Genomic DNA, 22,612 nt, shown 5'->3' on the forward strand with positions numbered 1-22,612 from the left:
AAGTTGACCAGAGACGCTTAACTTTCAGTTAGAAATTAAAAGCATGCAAGAGAGTTTGGAAAAGCCAAAGTTATTAAAGGCACCCCCTCAAATACAGTGATCTAAAACATACAAGAGTGACAAACAAAATGAAAAGGATTGCATGAATGTCTTAAATAATAGCCTTAAATAATAGAAATGTAACTGTGTATGTCTATGTACTCAACTGAATGCCATGAAACTACAGTGTGAAGTAAATAAAAACTTCACAATAAAAGCCTCGATGAATTTTAGAGTGTTTTTGATTTGAAACATGTGACACATTTGACAGATACAGACGTTGATACTTATGTTTATTCTGTCTTGAACCACATGCGGTTTGCAGAGAAAGTGTGCAAAGAGGGGAGTGAAAATCACTCATGCGAGATGCACCTGACCTGACAGACATGTCTCAGGTGGGCAGGCAAAATACAGCAAGCAAGACGTTCTGCAATGCAGAAGCACTGCTCACACATCCAGTGTGGTCCAGGTACTCGTGGAAGGACTTTTAACATGACTTACAATTCACTTAAAAAGAGATCAAACTGACATAATCTTGTTCAGACTTAAATATCAATGATATCTTCTAGGAGATTAATAAATGCCAACACTTGTTATAAAAATAGTATTTTAACAGTCAATACTTTGGAATGTCTTAGCATGCAGTTGTTGCAGCACCTTATTGTTTCTGTTGAGTCCTGTGAGCGTTTTTATTTCCTGCCTTCATTCCTGGAATGCTTGTTGCGCATGAAGTCTTCCTCTCTGCAGCTCTGCCTTCTTCATGTTTGAGTCCATCCTTTTAGGGCCGATGGACTCGACCTACAGAGAATCCGCTGCTTTTGTTCTTTTCCATTTATAGTTAAAAGGGAGAGATGAGAGCGGCTGATTGATGAGGAAAATATCAAGCCAGAGGCCTCTGTTCATCTGATGAGTTCACGTTTCCACAGACAGTTCTCCCTGGCGTTATCACTCCCAGCAGCAGTTTTGAAAGGATTTTTAGGTACAGCAGTGTTTTTCATTTGTCTAATGCCTACAGCACCATGACAAGCTGCTTTGATTTCCTGTTGGTGGTCTTAAAGTTGACTTCTGAGGTTTTATGGAGGCTCCACAATGTGTAAATCTAGGAGAAGCACTTCGATGAATCACTATCTGCCGTCTGAGCCTCGCAAAGGTCAAACTGAAAGACAGTTTGAAAGGCAGATCTTTCCTGCACCAGAATGCAAACTGTTCTCAGTGATATACACCTTTGGGCTGTACTGTTACACAGAGCAGCAACAGAATAAGTGAAAAGGATTGGATATTTCAGTTAGTGTACGGATATGGTTACAGAAACTGATCCTTACTTGGGAGAAGAAAAGTCTTTGTCCAAACTTGGCCTGACCTGTTATTTTGTAAGGTTTAGTTTTAAAACGTTAATCCCTTTGATCATTCCTCACTAGACTTAACATTAGAAATGTAGTTCCTGCACTTTACTGTATGTTGAGACAACCTAAAAGGCATAGCAGGAAAGGAAAATATTTCTTTCAGCTTAAGCTTGACTAGTTAACAACTCTGCCTTATTTATATGAAGTAATACGCTTAAGTTGTTGTAGCTTGTTTTCAGTGACATGCAACAGGAATTAAGAAGAAGTGGGTTAAGTTTGAAAAGATGTTGTATGGCTTAGTCCACAAGACAAGGGGGAAGATATCAATAGATTCAGTTCCACTTTGTTGACCGGTCCATCCCCCTCAACCTCATTCCTCTGGGATATTTTTGTTCTTTTATAAAGGGTTCATCCTTTGTTCGTGCAAGAGCACAGATTGAAAAGGTAGTAAATGCTCATAACTCAGAATCCAGCTTTGTTTTTATAGCTTTGTGACCAGTGCTTTGTCTGTCACATCTAATTCAAATCTCAAGTGTACACGTCTTTCCTGTATTATGGTGACGTTCTATAAAGACACACCTCTGCCTCCACTCTTTAACCCCTAGATCCTGTTAGTTAGACATGATGGCTAGTTTCATTTTTTTTTTTTTTTTATGCCCTAAATGGGAACATTTGCACATCATTGCACCACTATTCAGGACATGCTATTGTTGAAATTTAGATTTTTTTGTAATCTCCTTTATTAAACTTGACTCTGCATTAGCTCTGCTTGCTGGTCAGAGGAGATTTAAACTAGTGTAACTCTTATTATTATGATAGTTATAATAGTTATATTATTATTTCTTGTGAAATTAAAGGAGCAGAGATGGCTCAATGAGGAGACTTGAAAAGTAGCTGCAGTGGACATGTTATTTCAGCAGCTCAGTTTTTATTGAGACTGGCAGTCACAAAATCTCACAGCAATTGTTTATTTGAAACCTTAAGTCTGCCTTAGAGGATAGATTGGCCATATTACGATCCCAATCGGGCCCTTGCGACTATTGTGGGTGTCTTCCGATTTTAGGCTGATTTGAACGGATTATTTGGCCAAATTATCCCGTAGTGTTGTAAAGACACAATTTTAATGTCATAGGATGCATCAGAATCTTCCTGATTTCAAATCGTAAATATTAAACTTTGGGATTGGGGCGTGAGCGGAACCCCGCAATAACCAATGAGAGCGAGTTGACCGGGAAACGGATGTTGCACACTTTTGTTTAGAACAATAACTTGTACAAGGGAAGTTGATTCTGTCTTTATAATCCTCTGTTTTCTCATTTAGCGTCTGTTTTTATTTGACTAATACTTTTGTCTTCTCAAACAATAACTTGCATTGACTGATTGAGGAAAAACAAACCACTTTTTTTAAACAAGATATTGGCTAACAAAGTAAAGTGAAACCAGTTGCCAATAACTCTGCCTGGTTTCCCGGGAAGTAGTAAAGCTTTTTACACATTTCAGCTTTGTAGCGACAAAAAGGTAACTAAAGTGTAATGGATTATCCATCTCCAGGAAGATTCAAGTCCGTGGGAGCTGATTTACATAGAAATGAGAAATTAAACCAATGGCTGCTTGGATGGAAGGAAGGAAATGACCTCACTGAGAATGTGTAGTTAAAGAGCTGGTAGGGTGCCACCAGAAATAAAAGCCCAGCCTGTCCACAGATTAACCTGCCATACCCCCTTCCAATCCCCACCCTTCCACCCTCTTAGACCCCGGTCTCCCCCTGGCATCAGCAGCTGAGGGGACAGGGATTCAGGGAGACGGGGGCGGGGGGGGTTTCACACATTCTGGCATGCGCTGCAGTTCTCACTCCCCACAGCCTGTGGACGTCCCGACTCTCCCAGGGCTTAGCTAATCCTCTTATTCAGCGTCCGACTGCAGGCAGTGGGACTCCCACAGACCAGAGTGCGGAGCCGACCACTCTCCACTGAATAAACACACTGACACAGTTGTGGTCTTTTTCTCTCCGTACAGACGCTGAGCAAGAGTTCCCCATAGAATCTTTTTTACTCATTCACTCTCTTCCAGTAGAACATAAGCACATACCCTGCTACTACCACAACTACCACCCATCCACCCCCAAGATCTGAAATACATCCCCCCCTTCTCCACCTCAGTTGCCCTTCCATGTTCACTTCCTTCTCCCTCTTCGTTTGAAAATACCTTTCTCGTCCATTCTTCTTGCTCCTGATTTAATGGAAGATAGATGAATTTCCAATAGAAAATAAAGACTTCTGACAAGAATTTCAGTACATCTCAGGTATTTATTTTAGATAAAGATTGATACCTTATTAATCCCCTTAGGGAAATTGTTTCTCTGCATTTGACCCATCCTAGAATTAGGAGCAGTGGGCTGCCACACTGAGTTGCGCCCGGGGGAGCGGTACCTTGCTCAGGGGTACCCCAGCCCTTTTGATCTGGTGGGGACTTGAACCGGCGCCCTTCCGGTTACAAGCCAAGTTCCCTTTCCACTTGGCCACGGGCTGCCATTTAACCATAACATAATCAATACTGCAACAAAAGCTGTTTCCATCATGGAACAGTACGGTATAGTATGTAGCACTGGGTCAGGCTTGCATTTCGAACAGTACCTTAACTTGGTAGGCGGGGTGTGCACTATGCTTGATTGCCATATCAAGAATATCCAGCATCCTGCTCAGTTTGTGGCTGTTTGTCTCAACAAGACGTCAAGCTTTGTATGAGAACAGAATGTGGGCGTTGACGAAACGCCGGGTTGCATGGGAGTGACACTTTTCTGTCGCCCAATCAGCTGACTGTCATTGGTCTTGCTCCACCTGCACCGTACTGTACCGTACCACTACTCTGGTACCCCAAGGGAAGGGTACAGAAAAATGGAATGGTTGGGGCCGGTTATTTTGGAACTATTCCTAATGGAAATGCAAAAAGTGTACTGCACCAAACTGAACCATTGTACTGGGTGGAAACACAACTAAAGTTCCTTTCAGATGCTCAATATAATTGAGATAATTTGTGCCAAATTAATCTAGTCTTTATATTATTTAGCACTCATCAGCTTTTTTTGCGTACCAATGCAACTACAAACAGTATATTGATTGTAAAGGAATCACAGAGCTTGGCCATTTTCCTTTGCTAACATCAAATCTATTATGATATATTTTAAATAGACATAAATAAAACAAGCATTAGTATGTAAGCAGGCCATTTTACCATTTACACAGGTACGTTGTGACAAAAGGAACAGGTGTTTTCTTTGTAGTTTGTGTCACAATAGCTCTGTAGCTCAACTCATGTCAGGTGTTGTCACCATACTAGTGTGGTGTGTGTAACTGAAACCTGCAACTGAAATCTTGATGTGTGCATGTGTCGGATCATGTTGTGTTGTTCCTGTAGCGAGTAGTGGATTTGCACAGGACATGCACGGAGGAATCGGTGCGTGAAACTAAGACAGCAGTGAAATTGGTTTGGGTTTACAAAATACCACTTTGTTGTAAACAGCAGGAAACAACATTTAATCCAAAAAATGCACATGTATCAGTAGTTCCTCTGACTATGAAGTGTGATACATCATAGATAATAGTATTTTTAGGTTACTCATTGTCCAAAATCACTGAGAAAAAATATTTTCCTACCATTTTCTCACAGGAGCTTACTCGTATGCACTCAAGTCATTATAGGAAAATGCCGGGATAGGAAGATAATTCACTGCAAGGAGAGTGTCCTGCCTCATGCTCTCCGCCCAGATGCAACCCATCACCTGAATACTCCAGAAATGTTCCTGTTGTTGCTGTCTGACTCAAACTGTAACCTGCTATAGACTAGCAATATCTGAAAATGTTTGGGCCTGAATTTTCCAGAGGTTATCCAGAGGTCACTATCTGAGAGTAAAACATGCTAGTTATCTTAAGTATTCAGATCACTAAATGACTCAGTAAGTGGATGATGGCCAGAGTGTGGAGCGTGAAGATGAGCTCAGATGTTAATGGTGTTAACACTTTACTTGACTGACTGAATGAGCACGCACAAACACACACACACGGGCTGTAACTGAAGCCTGCTGATGCACTGTTCTGTGAGCAGCCAGGTGTTTCATGTCAGAGCTTCTGTTTACACGTCTTCTTTCAATTTCAACCACAATGAAGGCAGTGCTCACAGCTTCCTGTCTGTCTGTCTGTCTGTCCGTCCTGACCCATGTGACCACCCCAAGGTCACAGAGGGGATACAAGAAGAGGATGGTCATGGGTGAATATTCTTCATTCTTAGGACATGTATGTTTAATACAGGGGATATGGCATAACGTCATAATGTCTGAATTAATATGTAAATCAAGACACAATCAACATCTCCAAAAAGCTCCCCACAGCCCTTGAAGGGAAATCATGTCCTGATGTTGCTCCCATGGCATGGATTTATAGCTCTAGCAGATGAGAAGTCTTTCTTTGGAACAAAGTGTTGGAGAGACAGATTAAGGAGTGAAAGAGTCTGAGGTGATAATGATGCAGAAAACATCCCCACTTCCATGTGTGTTGGTCAAAAGCTGCTTCTTACTACTTGAACTCCTCCCCTCTGACCTCTTGAACTAGAGGCCACAACCCTGACCCTGCTTGAACATTGGACATGAAACCAACAGAGTGAATAATGCCACCAGAGCGGGGCAACTGCAAAGTCACTTAGCGGCAAAAGCAAAAAAAATGGAGAGCATGATTGTTTCTTTATTGCTTTCTGAAGGGAACAAGCTGGAGCTATAACACAGCTGGAATGCATTGCAGTGACTTGCGTTCATTAGCCTCTTCAGGTCATGCTATGATTTATTGGAAAAGAGCAAGGAGTGATTTTCCGCCTCATCCGGTTTGGTTCCTATTTGTGCTCTGCGGTCAGTCTTATCCTTTTTGACATTAAAAACCTTAGATTTATGGATTCAAATAAAGGAATAACTGGACCATCTTGTGAGATTCCACTAAACCAACAAAAAAAACAGTTCCCAAAGAAAAGGGTTCTTGGGCAAGGACATTTTCAGATGTCAGATCCATCTCGAGTGATCTGACCACTTCAGTTTGCTAACGCAGCTACAGTCATAGCAAAGCAGCCAGATTACCTGCAGCCTACTTCAAGAACCTGACATCCTTTATGGACATTTTCAAACAGAGGAGCTGAATAGAAGTGGCTCTCCTTCTGGTGACCTCTCCCCTCCTCAGACTGTCAAACATGTAATCCTGGATTAGAACGTTATCATCTAGAGCTCAGAGAAACACCACACAGCAGGACACCGCATCTCCTAATTTACCTCAGAATTATACTGAACAGGCCACAAACAGGCGGAGACATTAAACATAATTTCACAATATCTGAATGACTGATTTTCTTGGTTTGAAGTTCATTACTTCATGTTGAGAATCCATGATTTGTTCCTGCTGGATTTCATCTGACCAAAGATCATAATGCAATTGTATTTGACAGGTCATGATTCTCAAAGTGGACCATGCGGTTGGTGTAGTGGTTAGCACTCTTGCCTTTGTAGCAAGAAGACCTGGGTTTGGAACAAAGGTCTTTCTGCATGGAGTTTGCATGTTCTCCCCTACATGCATGGGTTTTCTCCGGGTTCTCCAGTTTCCTCCCACAGTCCAAAAACATGCAGATTTGGGGGATTAAGCAAATTGGACACTCTAAATTGACCGTAAGGGTGAGAATGGATGGTTGTCTCTATGATGTGTTTAATGAACTTATCCATCATTTTTATATATAGTCGGACTTTAATGTCAACACGTCTCATCTAATTGGTCAACAAAACCATGACACAGTTTATAGGAAAAGAGTAAAAACCTTTGGTAGTGTCTTCTGGATGTTGATGATGTTTCATTGATAAATTCTCAACATTTATCTCAGAGTGCTTGTAACACACACCTCATCATTTCACTCCCCCCCCCTCCCCGTGTCATGTGACCTCTGTCTCTCAGTCCTGGTCCTCGGCACTCTGTGGTGGTAATGACGTGTTGTTCTCCGACGACTCCAGACTTCATTAAAGTGACAGATGCCGGGACAGCCGCTCGGGTTAATGATGTCACTTCCTGATGGGATCTCATTATGTGCGTGACAGAGGGTTGGAGTGGTCCAGAGGAATTTAACGCTGTTGTCAAGCAGTGAGCGTAACAATGACCACAGCCTCTGGGAGTGTAGGATTGTTTGGTTTGGTTTGAGCCAAAAATACTAAAATGTGGATGAAAAGATGGAGCCCAGTACTGATATCTGGCACAAATCCACTTACTTTCTCCTTACAATTCGAATATAAACAACATTTTTACAGTTTGGGATTGTGGCCTTGTTAACACATAACATTCAAATCACTCAGAATTGACCAATTTAATATTTCTTCCACACTGAAGAGGGACTTCAGCTCCTCCTTTCCTCCTTTCATGTATTTTAAAAGCACACAAATGAGGAACCGGCATGGCGGCTACACCTATTAATCTAGTGAATACAACCCTATGTGTTCAGGCACTGACCATAAAGTGCTTTCATCCAATGATGGGTCCAGTTAGCATGTACGCTAAATGGGTATTTCCACCTTTTCATCAATTTGAACTCAGTGCTATTTCAGTGCCAATGCTGATTCAGAGTTGCTTCAACTTGCAAATCCCCGGAAAATAGGTTTGCTTTTTTAAAGGCTAGAGAGCCACCATTTAGTAAAATCCCTACATCACTCCGAACACATGTATATGTTTGAACAACAACAAAACAACAGGGGGCTAAATCTTGGTTCTAGTCCAGCTCAGTGTACTGGTGCTACTCTCCAACCTGTTTTCTTGGCTGAGAGCCACTTCTTTGACTGTCAAAGATTCAAGATTTGGCATCCGCTCTGAATCGGACCTTACACGGCCTTGATGGAAGAGGGGGAAATGAAGACTCCTAATCCTCTGGGTCAGTGCAGAAATGCCTTTGGCCTTGTTTAGACTGCAGCCCAAATCGGATTTTTAAGCATATCCAGATTGTATCTAGCTTGATTTTTCGGAAGTCTGGACAGCTAGAAAAACACATGAGATCTGATTTTTTTCCTAAGATGATTCACACTACACACCAACAACAACCGGGGGAGATGGAAGTTAATTGGATCAACTCAGTGGACAATAGTTTAAAAATCATAAGAAAATATGCGCCAGAAATTTGGGACAGAAACAGGCACAGGTTTCTTTCTTCCATTTTGTTTAGACTTCTTGTTCTTCCATGCCGTGGCCTGTAACTATAGAGATCCATGTGGAAGACTAAACTAGATTAGTCTCGATGATCATCTAGTCAGGATGATCAGATTCTGATCGGATATGCTTACAAATCCCATTTGGGCTGCAGTATAAAAAAAGCCTTTGACGCTTACAAAATGTAACTGGACCTAAATCTATGTTACAAGTGTGACAAAGGTCAGCTCATCACTGAGGGAGGACATTGCAATCTATGGATGTTTTTATTGTATCATTGCTAAATAAAAACCCAACATGACAAACAAGTTCACTTTTATAATAATTGTAATGTAATCGCTGACCTTTTCCATGCTTGTGTTGTAGTTGAACAGAGCCCGTAGCCGTTTCCAGCTGCTTTTGGCAGCTGTTCACTCAGTGAAACCTCAGCCGTGACTTTGTGTGAGGCAGCAAATCAAATAAAAATCAAACCATAAAACCAGTCCAACGCTCTAATGAACCCGTCAGTGCAGCGTTTTAAAGGGACATCTGTCTCACAGCATTGAGTCTGTAAAGCATTTTACTAAATTATTGCACACAAAGCTGTAGCACATTCTGAGTTATGCTTATTTGTTATAATACAAGGACGGAGGACATTGGTGCACGTATAAACAGCAAACCCATTTCCGTAAAAATGATGTTCTACTGAACTGCATTCACAATGACAGTTACACGAGGAACGTATTTGTTCTCGGAGGACATTTGTTGTTGACATCACCAATGGTATTTGGAATTCTCAGTAAGGGGCGGGGTGGAGGCTTGTGTCAAAGCAAGACATTAGCAAGACTTCCAAGCTGCAGAGCACAGATCGACCTAACAGAGGGAGATTTACTGCTTATTGTTTCTGTGTTATGGAGATATTTTAGTGTGTTTATATGGTTTTCAGTTGGGGAAACCATCATCTTTTCTAAACCTAACCACAGTCATAAAGAGGAAATGGTCTTTATCATCATTCCCATTCCCTCATTTGCGACAAAAACTATGTTGGATTTCTATTTTGGTTCAAAGAAACACCATCGCAAACATTATGCTGTTGCAGTAGGTTTTGTTCAAATAAAGACAAAAATCACCATGACAGTTCATCTGTAAACACATTAAAATTACCTATTCTCTCTCTCTCTCTCTCTCCTCAGGTGAAGGATATGCTTACAGAAATCAACGGAAGCTCTTCGAGGACATTGACTGGTCATATGCAGGTGAGTCGTGTTTTCAGATGCTCTGCAGGCACCACATTCCCTCTCACTGCATGCTGAATAATAAGCCGTCAGTCATCAGTCAGTGGGTCAGAGGGTTTTCCTGTTGACTGTCATCATGCCATGCCATGACTCAGTGTTTGCTTTGTGACAGCTCTGCATGCTGCTGTACCGTGCAACAACATTACCTTTCATTCAACACCTGGTTTCACCTGCGGGTGCGGCAGTGTGTAGAATGTACTGTAGAAAACAAGGAGTCTGCTATTAACTCGGAGTCTCCTAATTCCATAAAAGACCGAAACCAACTGGCTTTTATTTTTGTATGTTTTGCATGGATATTATGGCATTGATCCATTTTCACTGGTTGATGACACCAAAGAGAACACAACAGGGTGTTTAAAAGTAACCAGAAATAATTTATCTTGAGCTGTGCAAACACTTTAGTACTCATCAGAAATATTGGATGGAGCTAAATTGTTACGGCCTGGAGAACAGAGGAGGACCCAAACGCAAGAGGCTGTAGATGATCGACAGTTTATTTAACAAAAAGTTTATCAAGTACTTAATTAACAAAAAGTGTCCGCTGCTGCAGGCGGCTGGTGGCAGGAGGCAGGTCCACAGAAAAAATATAAGGGCAGCAAGGCGCAGAGCTGGAGTACAAACATAGAAAAAGGGCAACGTTAGAATTAATGCTCGACTCGTTCACAAAATATTCACATGAGCAGTTTCACTGGAGAATTTCCACTCGCTCTACCGATTTGACTGAATTATCTGGCACAGGAGTGAAGTCAGAGCCGGTTTTATGGGGAGGTGAATCAGGTGAGAAATGAAACCAGGTGTGCCTCACTGCCCTTGTGAGAAGTGGTTAGCTCCTCCTCCTCCACCATCACCCTCCAACACTGCAGGTAAACACAAGAGACAGAAAAAACATGTTTGTTTCTTGTTTTGGGATGTATATCCTTCACAAAAATATAATGAAGCATTTTAACATTACACTCTTAACCTTCTTGCACTGAGACTGAAAACACTGAGCATTACTATAGAGTTTGACTTTTGCAGTTGCTGCTGTTGCTCGCCACCATCACCAAACACATTGCCCTTGAGCAATGGACTGGATGCCTGATCTCCCCGTGCAGTAACACTGTGCCGACTCCAGCATTCACAGAGCAGCTCTGACTCTAATGCCTCATTTGAAAATATAATTCAGAAAAAAAATACGCTGCCTTTGCCTTTAGAGTCACATGAATCCAATTTTACCAACTTTGGGATGTGTTTGTGAATATAAACACATTTATTTGATGTTTCTGCTTCTGAAGAGAGCTCAACATTATATACACCCGAGATTCAGTAAAGAGATGTTAGGTGGTTTGTCCTCTTATTATTCTACGATCACAGACCACAACAAGAATTCTATTTAACAGCAGCCACACTTGTGAGTTTTGGCAGTTTGCTGATTACTTGTAGGTGATAAAAGCTAGATTTTGGATCTATTAACTACTAATAAAACACATGCGGTGTCACTGAAAGATCAATGAAGATGATAAACGATCACTACTGCTCTGTGTGATGGTAAAAGATCTCAAAGATTTAATATCCGGTGCAGAGCCTAAACCCAGAAGCATGGAGGCAGGGTGTCCATGTGTCTACATACATGTAGTTTGTCTTTGATACAAGTTTGGATATCGTTTTGCTATTTACCCAGCTGCTACACACAGCTTAATTTTACTGTTTTCTCCGTACTATGTTTAGGTTATCTGTCCAATTCATTATTATGGTCCGGAATAACCGCACCTGTTCACGCGAGAGTCTAGTGTCAAGAGTTTTTATTTTTTATTGTTAAACAAGAACAATGTCGGGCAGATGATCCGCTGTGGCGATCCCTAAAGAGAGAAGAAGAAGGAGGAGAAGAAGAACAATGTCTATTACAAGTGTTGGAAATTTCTCACGAATGTTTAGTTATGTGCACTATGTATCCAGGAGGAACAGCATCATAACAGGACAGCATATAAATTTACTTAAGATTACTTAGATTTACTTAAATCTTAGGTTTATTTTATTTATTGAGGATTTTCTTAATTCAGTGTTTAAAACACACAGGAACTCAGCTGACCTCATCCTTTCTTACATTCTTCCTAGTCCAGACTGTGTTCAGACTCCTTATTTATTACACTAGACTGAACCTGTAGACATATTTATAAGACTAATAGTAATAAGTAGTAACACATAACAAAAAATATTTACTTAACAGGTACAACAGTCTGATGCAGTATAATGTAGTGTCCTGGTCACTGACAGTAATGTGGAAACTAATTCTAACTTAATGTAGGAAAGTGAATGTAAATATTTGAAGTTCAAGAGGTGCACTTATATTTAAGATTGTTTTAAAGGTACCATTGAAAAAGATTATATTAATTATGATACAGACCTGACATAAGTGTTATAATTACCTTGTAGATTACGTTTTTAGTGCTGTGTTTCTGACCTTAAACAGAATTACTCAAAAACTACTGAACTACTGGGCGGATAGAGGAAACTTTTTCACTTTCTTTAATATTGCCAAGGTGTTTTTCAACATTTTCTGGAATTTCTTAAGAAATTATACCATGTATCATGGAAAATCAGGTACAGACTAATATCTTCAGTCAAATTTGGCATGGACCCGATTAAACATTTGGACTTACCAGTTCCTGTACACTTGTTGTGTTCATCAGAAATAAATATGATTTTGAATTTGAGAAAAAGCAATGTTTGGAGAAAATAAGGGTGGCGGTGGTTGTTGGTAAGAGCAGGGGATCACCAACCCCCAAAATAATGGAGCCACAGACTCTGGAACTAACATTATCCTAAAGGACTTTCAACACATCATAATGTTACATGTGTGGCTGTAAATTGACCTGCTGCAACTGATGCTGTCAATCAATGTGTCCCAATCTCCTCAAGAGTCATGAGGGTAAAAAGGAATCAGCAGGAAATACTTTTACTTCAAATTTAAGTGTATTTTTTTCCTATCACTTATGGATAAAACATGTTGGAATAGTTTCTTCTTGTTTTGGTAACCTATAGTTTGTGGACCGGGGAGGTAAGAGCACGTATTAGTATCATTTCTGACCTAAAAGCCCGTCTGACCTGGTTGTGCTTTTTGTCCTCTGGAGGAAGACGCCTCAAACAGCCAATCAACAGCAAGGGTTGTGGGAGGGAGGGAGGGGTATCAGTGGTCATGTGACCACTCATGCACCTGCTCATAAACACAAACACCAGCTGGCTGAAACAACACTTCGGTGCGTAATTACTATGTCGGAGCTGCAAAGTAGCTGCAAACGTGTGTAAGAAGTCATTAGTCTGAACATGTGGTGTCTTGAGAAGGAATCTGAATGAAGTAGACTGTCAAACTTGTACGTGCATATGTGACGTGATGATACGTTCCAGTTTACCATTACTATAAAGAAACAAGACATAATAATGTGTTTTTATTAAGCACATTGAATAAAAAAGACAGTTCATTCTTCAGTCAGACAGTCATTAATGGTAACAGTAAGTGACTCCACACACAACCCATCATTGAGACACCCTATATACCCTATTGTTAAAATGGAGTGGGAAGTAATCATCCGACTGAGAACAGGTTTTAATAAGCAGAAATTATGATGATTGTAAAGATTATGCGTTAGCACCCAGGTATAGAGACTGTCAACCACTATTGAGTGTGTCTTTATTTTAAGCACAGAAGCATTTTAAGTGATCACAGATTCCATTAAGCAACACTTTAAACATTTAATTTCAACGTCAGACCTGCACAGTGAGTCACAAGGAGTCTAAATATTGGTTTGAAAACCAGAAAACATGGATTTTGAGGGGGTCATTTATTTTTGGACACGTAGCAAATATTGACATTTGATTTGAAAAGTATTGGTTGGAATGTTGCAACCCCCAATTGAACCGATACCCCAATCGTACCGTATCTGGCGGACTATTATGTGTGAAAACGACCTTATTTTGAAATCTCAGTGAATTGTTTTCTATAACAGGTCGGACAATCAGGCCCAACCTCAGCCACTTGGCGACTCCTTTGTTCGCTGAAGTCGCTTCAGTCCACTCATGAAGATTGTGGGATTTGTATGAGGGGGAAATAAAATCCTCCTCCCGATCTGTCTGTCATTCATTACTGGCCAACAGAAAATGGGCACTTTTAATTGGTCGTCCGAGTACTGTGTACCATAGCATCACAGTAACGTGTAAACGGTGTAACCGTTTTCTATTTTCCTATCAGAAAGTTGGCAACCCTTGTCACAGTCTAGATCTGCGTATTCAGAAACTTACATTTAAACAGACTTTATATGAGACAAACTCTCTCTCTGGCGAGACATACTCATTTAACTTTCTAAATATTTGATATGGCTGCTGTGAACCAGAGACACAGTGATGCAGACAGACCACAGCTTCCATGCTGTTTCTCATCTCCTGAATGTGACTTGTGTCTGAGGAGCGGAGTGAGAGCAGATGTGAACAAATCCACATGTAGTCCTTTCACACAGTGCCGTCACATCAGCAGCAGGACATGTGAGTAGAACCTGGACTCTTTATGATTGCACCCCACCTCACTGCTGGGATCATTTTTCATAGAGCCTGAAGCTGTAGATCAGCTTGACTTGAATAGGAGCTGCTGGATTAAATCAGTTTTCCGAAGCTGACACACTTGCAAATGAATGGAGGGACATCTACAGGGGGTATAATTTGTATTCCAGACTATAGCATTTTTTCCCATACTGTAGTTGTGTCGTTCATCATGTCAGTGTATGAAAGAGAAGAGGAAACCTAATGCTGAACCCTTTCAATGAGCGGCAGTTGTTGGTCTAAGGCTGCGGGCTATGTTTCACCAAAGTGTTCTTTAACATTGAAAGATCTTGGCCTTTGACCCCATGTGCTGATATTAGCACTGAAGCTGGAGTGCAGCAGAACAGTTGGACATTTTTTTACCTTGTTAGTTCATAGCTAGCTCTCCCAGAGCAGCATACCTCTGAGTGATCATTACATGACTGCTCAGAATGAGAAGTCCATACTTATTACTAATGGGCTAATCAGGAATTTCAAAATCTATCTGCTATAAATTACATAACTCACCAACATGCAGTCCTTGTGATTTATATTTTATGTACCACAAGGGGGAGCTGCATCTTTCCTCATGACTTATTATGATCTTATTAAATTCATTATTGTTATATATCTGCGATGTTTCGGACCTCTGAAAGTACAGACAGATGGCTAAAAAAATCAAATGCATGTTTTTTCAGACATTGCAAGAATATCGCAAGTTGCAATTATTTTGGTCAGGATAATCGTGACAGGAAATTTTTATCATAAAAACTAAAAATCAGGCAGATTCTGTGCATTCTTGCAAAATAGAGAGAAGAGTATAGTATGTAAATGTATTTGAATCACGCAGATATTCAAGAGTGACCATGGAGACACAACAACAAATTGGTTGGTACAGGTGGATCCTTGCATACTCACAGATATGGATAATGTAATACTAGTCTTACAGTTGAGTTACTTATATGTGACTTCACAGCTAAAACAAATGCTGCTGTCTTGTGATCAGTTTATATTGAAGGGTGTTCTTTTTGTTTGCTTCCCAGGAACATTAAACCAAAACAACTGGGCCAAGAGGTTTCCATCTTGCAGCAACGCCAAGCAGTCTCCCATCAACGTTGAGGAAAACCTGTCCCAGGTGAAGCTGCAGTACCAGAAGTTGCAGTTTGAAGGCTGGGAGAGTCCAACAACTGACAGGACAACCATCAAGAATGATGGCAAGACTGGTGAGGTCATTCTCCTGCTCATGTTGCTGATGGTCACTGTTAACAAGAGCTGAAGACTCTGACCTTGTCAGCACAGAGAATTGTCATAATGTGTGTTTAAGCATAGTTGTTTTTTTTGTCCAGCAACTCCTCAGAGCTTACTAGAGTCCCATACCCTGCTGAAAAATCCAGTAGAATACCATTAGAAAAAACATTAGGAACAATTGGGTTTCTAATGGTTCCCAATCTAATGGGAATTGGAACCCCATTAGGAACCATTAGAAGAAACCTTTAAGAACCATTAGAAGAAACCATTAGGAACCATCAGAAGAAACCATTAGGAACCTACTGGTACCATTAGGATGTAAAACCATTAGGAACCTACTGGTCTCATTAGAATGTAATACCATTAGAAAGCTAAGGAAAGCATTAGGATCTAAAACTATTAGAAAAACATATTGAGAAGCCTACTGCTGCAACAGAAACTATAACACTGGCACTAGAGACATGTCTATACATTAAGACTCCTGTAGGAACTATTAGACTCCTGTAGGGACCAGTTTAATTCCTGTATATTTGTGTAGGAGATAATAGAATCCCATTAGAAAAACAAACCAAACCATTAGGAAAACGTAATTATCCATTAGAAACTATTAGAAACCATTAGAAACCATTAGAAACCAATAGAAACCAATAGAATATGCCTAATGGTTTCCCTGACTTTTTTCAGCAGGATGGGATATTTGTTTCTTTCTTTCTCAGGTGGAATTACAGTATGGTTGTGGTTCAGAAAGTCGAGCAGTTTGAAACTTCTTTGTGCAGGACACTGGACCCCAAATTGTTGCTGAAGACTCTGCTGGCTCTCTATGAATGGGAGTGACGGGCAAAGCAGTAAATATAGTAGTTTGTAAATGGGTGGAAGTGAAGTTGCTTTATAAAACACTATGAGCGGTCGTTACAGATAGAAAAGTAATAGAAAGCTTTTTTCATTGCCACTGTGATATGATTCACGATATCAGAGGGAATGGTCATTTCTACATCTACATTATCTCATTTTCGTTTGAATGACATATTTTAAACGATTACTATGTGATATTTGTGCAGATCTGTAAGAAACAAATATGTTCTCTTCAGTCTGTGGAATCAGGACAATATTTAATCTAAAATGGTAATTTGAAGAGAAATATTGTGCCTCCTGCAATTTGAAAATCCCTACTCAGCATGTGCACCAGGTGTGATGCATTTTACATCAGTCTGAAATGACGGCATTTTAGCGGAGCAAGCAATAGTCTAAATGCTAATAAATAATATATATGTCCAGAAAAGGTGTCAAGTCTTGAGGTTCATTAATCCTCAATGGCCTCTCCTCAAACTGTGTTTTTTTTCTTACTGTAAAAGATACAGTTACCAGTTTCTCATTTGACAGACTTGAGACTCTCTCATACAGTATATTTCCTCTCTCTCTAAGTGTGGTGAAACACAATAACCTGCAGTCTTCATTCAAGGCAATTGTTAAAGTGAAATTGTAGACAAAGAAAACATCCAGCCTTGGTTTTCAAAAAGCTGAAAACAAACAAGTCTTGCACTTCTTCGTAACAGGACTCTCTGCAACTACTTGTTGTAGTTGATGTTTGGCCGCTAGCTGCACCGTATGCTTTCAGTAATGACATGAGCATGGTTCAGTCCGATATTACTGACTTAAACCTGTTTTTATCAGCAAACAAATGGGCCCAATCTTGTTTTAATTGTTATTTTTCCCACTATTTACAAAACTCTCAGTGAAAACTCGCTAGGAGCTTTCGATTGAAGAAGAAAAGTCCATCGACGGCTTGTTGCGTGTGGATATTTTAAGGCTGGTGACATTGTACAAACAAGGTTTTCACCACAAATGAATCAACAACAAGTTGAGCCAATATTTGCCCTCCTTGAGAGGAAATTGTTTTTTAGACTAGGTTAAAGGGAAACCTAATAGAACATAACACACACACACACACACACACAGACCACAGACAGTGAAGTGTGTTCAGCAGATTGATGACATTCACATGGAAAAACATGCATTATCTATACAACACAATAGTCACATGGCCCTTCTGTGTTGAGGGCGTTGGGCTGAGATGTACGGTATAGCAGAGAAGATGAAAGGATGATATAATGCTCCATGTTTATTAGACCATCAAAGAAGGTTTTGATCCTAAAGGGACCTTTTGTCGGGTCAAACAAAGACCAAGCTGAAGAAGATCCCCTCATTGACTGAGTCATTGTGCCATGTGCCATTGAAGGCGTTGGTGGAGAATTACATGGTGTAGTAGGATCTCTGATCTTTTCATCTTCTGTACGTTTGATAATCTGTCATTTTCACTGAGAAGTTTGACAGCATCGTTTTCATGTCTTCACAGTTTTAAAGACACTGTCACAGATTTGTATGCAGTTTCAGGCATTCTGTTATGTTGAAAACACACACACAGCATACAGTGCATGCAGTGTCATGTATATGCCTTTGTCTTTTTTAGTGGCGGTGGACGTGGATGGAGAGTTTTATGTCAGTGGAGGAGGCCTCATGTCAAAGTTCAAGGTTGGACGTTTAACCTTCCACTGGGGACGCTGCAATGCCTCTTCAGATGGCTCCGAACACAGTTTGGATGGAGTCAAATACCCTTTAGAGGTGAGAACCCATATTCCATTTCACAGTTTTTAGTACAGGAGCATTTGATAATACAAGTGTTACTTGTGCATCTACAGTACTTGAGTCATGAGATTTAGAAAATGCTGTCCAAAGTGATCTAGTATTTGTAGGTTTCGCCCTGGTTTCAGGCTTGTACCACCAAACTCTGACCTTAAAGGATATTCTCATGATGTTATTTCCAGATTTAAAAAGCTGATGGAGCCGTAGATCAGCATGTATGTATGCAATTACCAGAACAGGAGCACCACAGCTGAAAAAAGTATTGGTGTTCTATTTGTGAGTGCACTTGCTCTGACTTGTCCAGGTAAACATACTCATCTTGTTTTCCACAGATGCAAATCTTCTGTTATGAAGCAGATCGCTTCGACTCTCTAGATGAATCCATCAAGGCTGGAGGCAGAATAACAGCACTCGCTGTGCTGTTTGAGGTGTGTCTGTGTGTGTGAGACTTTAAGTAGAACAGTAGAGTGAGTTTTGAAATGCATAAAAACCCGATGTCGTTGATTAAATTTAGGATAAATGAAACTACTGCAGACGGGGAACTTTTAGTGCACCTCACCTTTGTACATACAATACACCTATGTTCTCAAAATTGGAGGAGTTTGCAACTCTGTGGTTTTCCTCTGCGAGTCATGTTCAACGTTATAAACGTGCTGCCAACGACCAATGCGACCGATCAACAGAAGAGAGCACTGGCATCGTTGCAATGGAAGCACATTTTTATCTTATTTTAAAGTGAACAATTTTAGATGACTGAAAATGTGCAGACTCTTGAGTCCAATCAGAGTTGATAAAAAAACCTGTGACTGTTGTTGAATCACTTGGCCTTGGAGTGAATGCTGATTGAAACTTGAAAAGCCAGATGTTGGCAGGTGTTGTGTGCACTTCCTGACCAGTATGAATGGGGCAGCATCACTCCAGGTGTTGCGGGGGTGTCAATAGCAGCAGTAACAGATTTGTACTCATAGTATGGTTTTAGGAGCTCATCTGAAATTCTAAAAGTTGGCAGACTGCAACTTTACCGATGACCTCTGTTGAAGATTTAAAAAAAAAAAAAAGGGATGAGGGAAGCAGAGTCTCTGGATTTTGGAGCACTACCACATAGATTGTACCACATATGAACAATGTGATTCATATTTCTGGCTCTGGATCATTTCTGTGCTCCTGTCTGTGTTTTCATGTTCACAGCCAGGATGCGAAAGCATCACGCATACTTTCTCTACCTCAGCTTTGTGCAGTTGCAGTGCCCCGGGGGCCATGCTGGCATGTTTGAACTGACAGAAGCCATGTTCCAACGAAACTGAGAAAAAATGTCTGATGTGAAGCTGCAGGCTGTGTGTGTGTTGGACTGTAGGTTGGGTGGAGATCAGGGTGGAGAAAGTAGCATCCAACACAAGATGAATTATCAAACTTTGTATCTGGGCTGCTGTGCCAGGCTGCCATAGCTGATAACTGGGTCATTGTTTAGACTCCCAATGTCAATCCTTAGTAATTAAAGTGAACAGCACTAAATTCAGGAGTAAGCCCACCCAGTTGTCCTGAATGCATTCTGATCACAAAAAACACAACATTTGTGCTGGTCTCGCTCAGAGTTTCGCATGTGTGAACGCAAACCAGTCCTTTGGACGCTTTACGCCGAGCAGTACAGCTCATTTTAGTTTGGTACGTCACGTAATTATTTGCATTTCCATCGCCAACCATTGAGAAGGGTACCAACATAACCAATCCATACAATCACGTTTTTTTGCACCCTTCTGTGTAACACTGTTGGCATAGGTACCCCAATGGCCCCTACATGGTGGAGATGGTCAAAGTGCAGCCGCTTGATTTGTCGACAGATAATCAACACTTGTGTGAGACAGGAGGGATAATCTGTGCAACCTGCAGGCTTCTCTCAAACAAAGCTTCTTCATCTTGTTATAGATGGCCACATGCCAAGAACAAAGAACACACAATGATGGATGTCCTCCGTTGTTGCTCTTTGTATAAGATGAATTTTAAAAATAAGACTTTCTGCATCCTCCTCTGTTTTCTACCATGGCAATTTAGGAATGGGAGTGTGGTTGGATTTTCTGTCTAAAGGTCTAAAGGATGTGATGTTGTCAGCGCTCCCGCACCGAGTGAGTTGTTGTCTGTGTATGATTGGAGTCTGCTGATATCAACAAATGACCGACTCCCTGCACATCACAGACTCCAACAGAAACCCCTCATAAGCAGGAAAAGCAGCTTGTCAGGTCAACCAGGAACATGACCGGCGCCGAGCAAGACAAGAGTGCTGCTTTATTTATTAGTGTTTATCTTGTCCCTGAGTAAAATACTGCAGTCTCTTCTGTCACTGTGTTGGCCGGAGCCCACGATGTTCGCTCGCGGCTGTCGTGAGCCCCTGCAACGATGAGGCTGCAGTTCATTTACAGCCATACATGTCGCGTTAGAGAACTGTTTATGGAACTTACCTTTAGCCCATTTAATAATATGATCATGTTTAAAAAAGTTGAATTTCTGATGTTGTTCAGTGTGTGAGCTTGCAGGTCAGATCTGTTCTCAGAGTGACAAACAGCCACTCAAGAGTTTGGATCTCACATCTGTTTTTGTTGCAATGAAGCATGTTGATTACTTCCAAGCTGTCGCTGCGCAGTCAAGGAATCTGTATGACCCCCACATCATTTCTGCAACAACCCAAATAAATACCTCCAGCTGCAGCCTCGTCTTACACTCTAATTGTAAGCGGCATGTGAAAAGAGTGCAAAGAAAAAGTATTTAGGAACTAAAGGCTAAACAACTACAATGAATAGCCAAACCATTCAAAGTCTTCAGACATTAGAAGTCTTTAAAACCCTTGATTCAAGTTTTTACAAAAAGCTGTAAAAGAAAATTGAATGTGAGCGTGACTCAGTTACACCTTTTTAAACTAAAGCTGCTTGTGGGTGTGGATTGTACCAACAGGATCACATGTTGTTATTATATATATGTATGTATACATATACATACATACATATATATATATATATATGTATATATATATGTATATATATATATGTATATATATATATATATATATATATATATATATATATATGTATATACATATGTGTACTTTAGGTATTGTGGTTTCATATATTTAAGTGTATAATGTTTAGTCAAACGCAGTAAAGTCAGTTAAGATGAATAGAATTTGCAGATGAAGTCATACTTTTGTTAATATGACAAGTTTGTAACAAGTAAACTAAAAGTGACCCAAGTAAATTTAAATTTAAAGTTTCCCTGTACTCATTTTTCAACCTTGAGTGTGTCAAACTTTTGTCAAATATTCTCTTCACAGACGACCACAGGAGACAATCCAAACTATGCGCCCATCATAGACAGCATCTTGAGCGTGAGCAGATACGGTATGTCGTCGTCGTCTCCTTCTCCCGTCCTTTCACTTTCCCGCTTCTTCTATCGTTTTTATTAATGTTTTTTTGTTTCTTCCTCTGATCCAGGAAAGAGAGCAGAGGTTTCACCCTTCACTCTCCAAGATCTCCTGCCCAACTCCACAGAGAAATATTTCATCTACAACGGCTCCCTGACCACACCGCCCTGCAGCGAGATTGTGGAGTGGGTTGTCTTCAAGAACACGGTGGCCATTTCTGATGAACAGGTGAGAAGTTCAGAGAAATTCTACATTTTCACTTAAACCATTTTCATCAAAAGGTAAATCATCGATTTCTTTTTCTTAGTCAGTTGTCCAGTTCAGTCCACTAAACTTTCATGTTAGCCATCACTGAAAGTCATTTTTAAGGGTACAATTAGTTGAGTTTTATTAACAATAGTTCACTGCAAACAGTGGTTTGTCCAGCCACTTTGATTTACACTCACCGGCCACTTAATCAGGTAAACAAGACACCTATCAAAGTGCTCAGAGAACTGTCGATCCAGATATTTTCTCTTTTTCAGACCATCCTCTCTAAACCCAAGACATGAAAATCCTAGTAAATCAGCAGATTCTGAAAAGCTCAGACCTGTTCGCCATGTTCACGGTCACATAAATGATCTTTATTCCCCATTTTGATACTCAGTTTGAATATCATTAAGTTGATTTGACAATGTCTACTGGACAATGACCGGGTGCATTGAGTAGATGAACAGGTGTACCTAATAAAGTGGCAGGTGAGTGTAGAATTTATATTTCTGTATTTGTAATAAACATTTCGTTTATTATTACAGATTATGATCGTCTTGTTGTCCTTCTTATAAGTTGCTTGGTCATTATAGCTTATAATTAAATACTTATTTGTGTTCTTCATGACCGGGGGGTGGGTGCGCCTCTTACAAC

The 22,612-nt window shown here is 40.4% G+C and overlaps 1 protein-coding gene across 5 annotated transcripts in view; it reads left to right on the plus strand.

The window, feature by feature from the left end:
• Positions 1-22,612, plus strand: part of ptprz1a (protein tyrosine phosphatase receptor type Z1a) — an 85,957-nt gene that overhangs the window by 12,525 nt on the left and 50,820 nt on the right. For all 5 annotated transcript variants that reach the window (XM_058645158.1, XM_058645159.1, XM_058645160.1 and 2 more), the window contains exons 2-7: positions 9,763-9,825; positions 15,456-15,635; positions 18,128-18,279; positions 18,633-18,728; positions 21,620-21,686; positions 21,780-21,937. In XM_058645158.1, coding sequence (XP_058501141.1) covers positions 9,763-9,825; positions 15,456-15,635; positions 18,128-18,279; positions 18,633-18,728; positions 21,620-21,686; positions 21,780-21,937 — 716 coding nt within the window. The remainder of the gene's footprint in view (positions 1-9,762; positions 9,826-15,455; positions 15,636-18,127; positions 18,280-18,632; positions 18,729-21,619; positions 21,687-21,779; positions 21,938-22,612) is intronic.

This window comes from Solea solea, chromosome 12, assembly GCF_958295425.1.
Source record: "Solea solea chromosome 12, fSolSol10.1, whole genome shotgun sequence".
NCBI classification, from domain to species: domain Eukaryota; kingdom Metazoa; phylum Chordata; class Actinopteri; order Pleuronectiformes; family Soleidae; genus Solea; species Solea solea.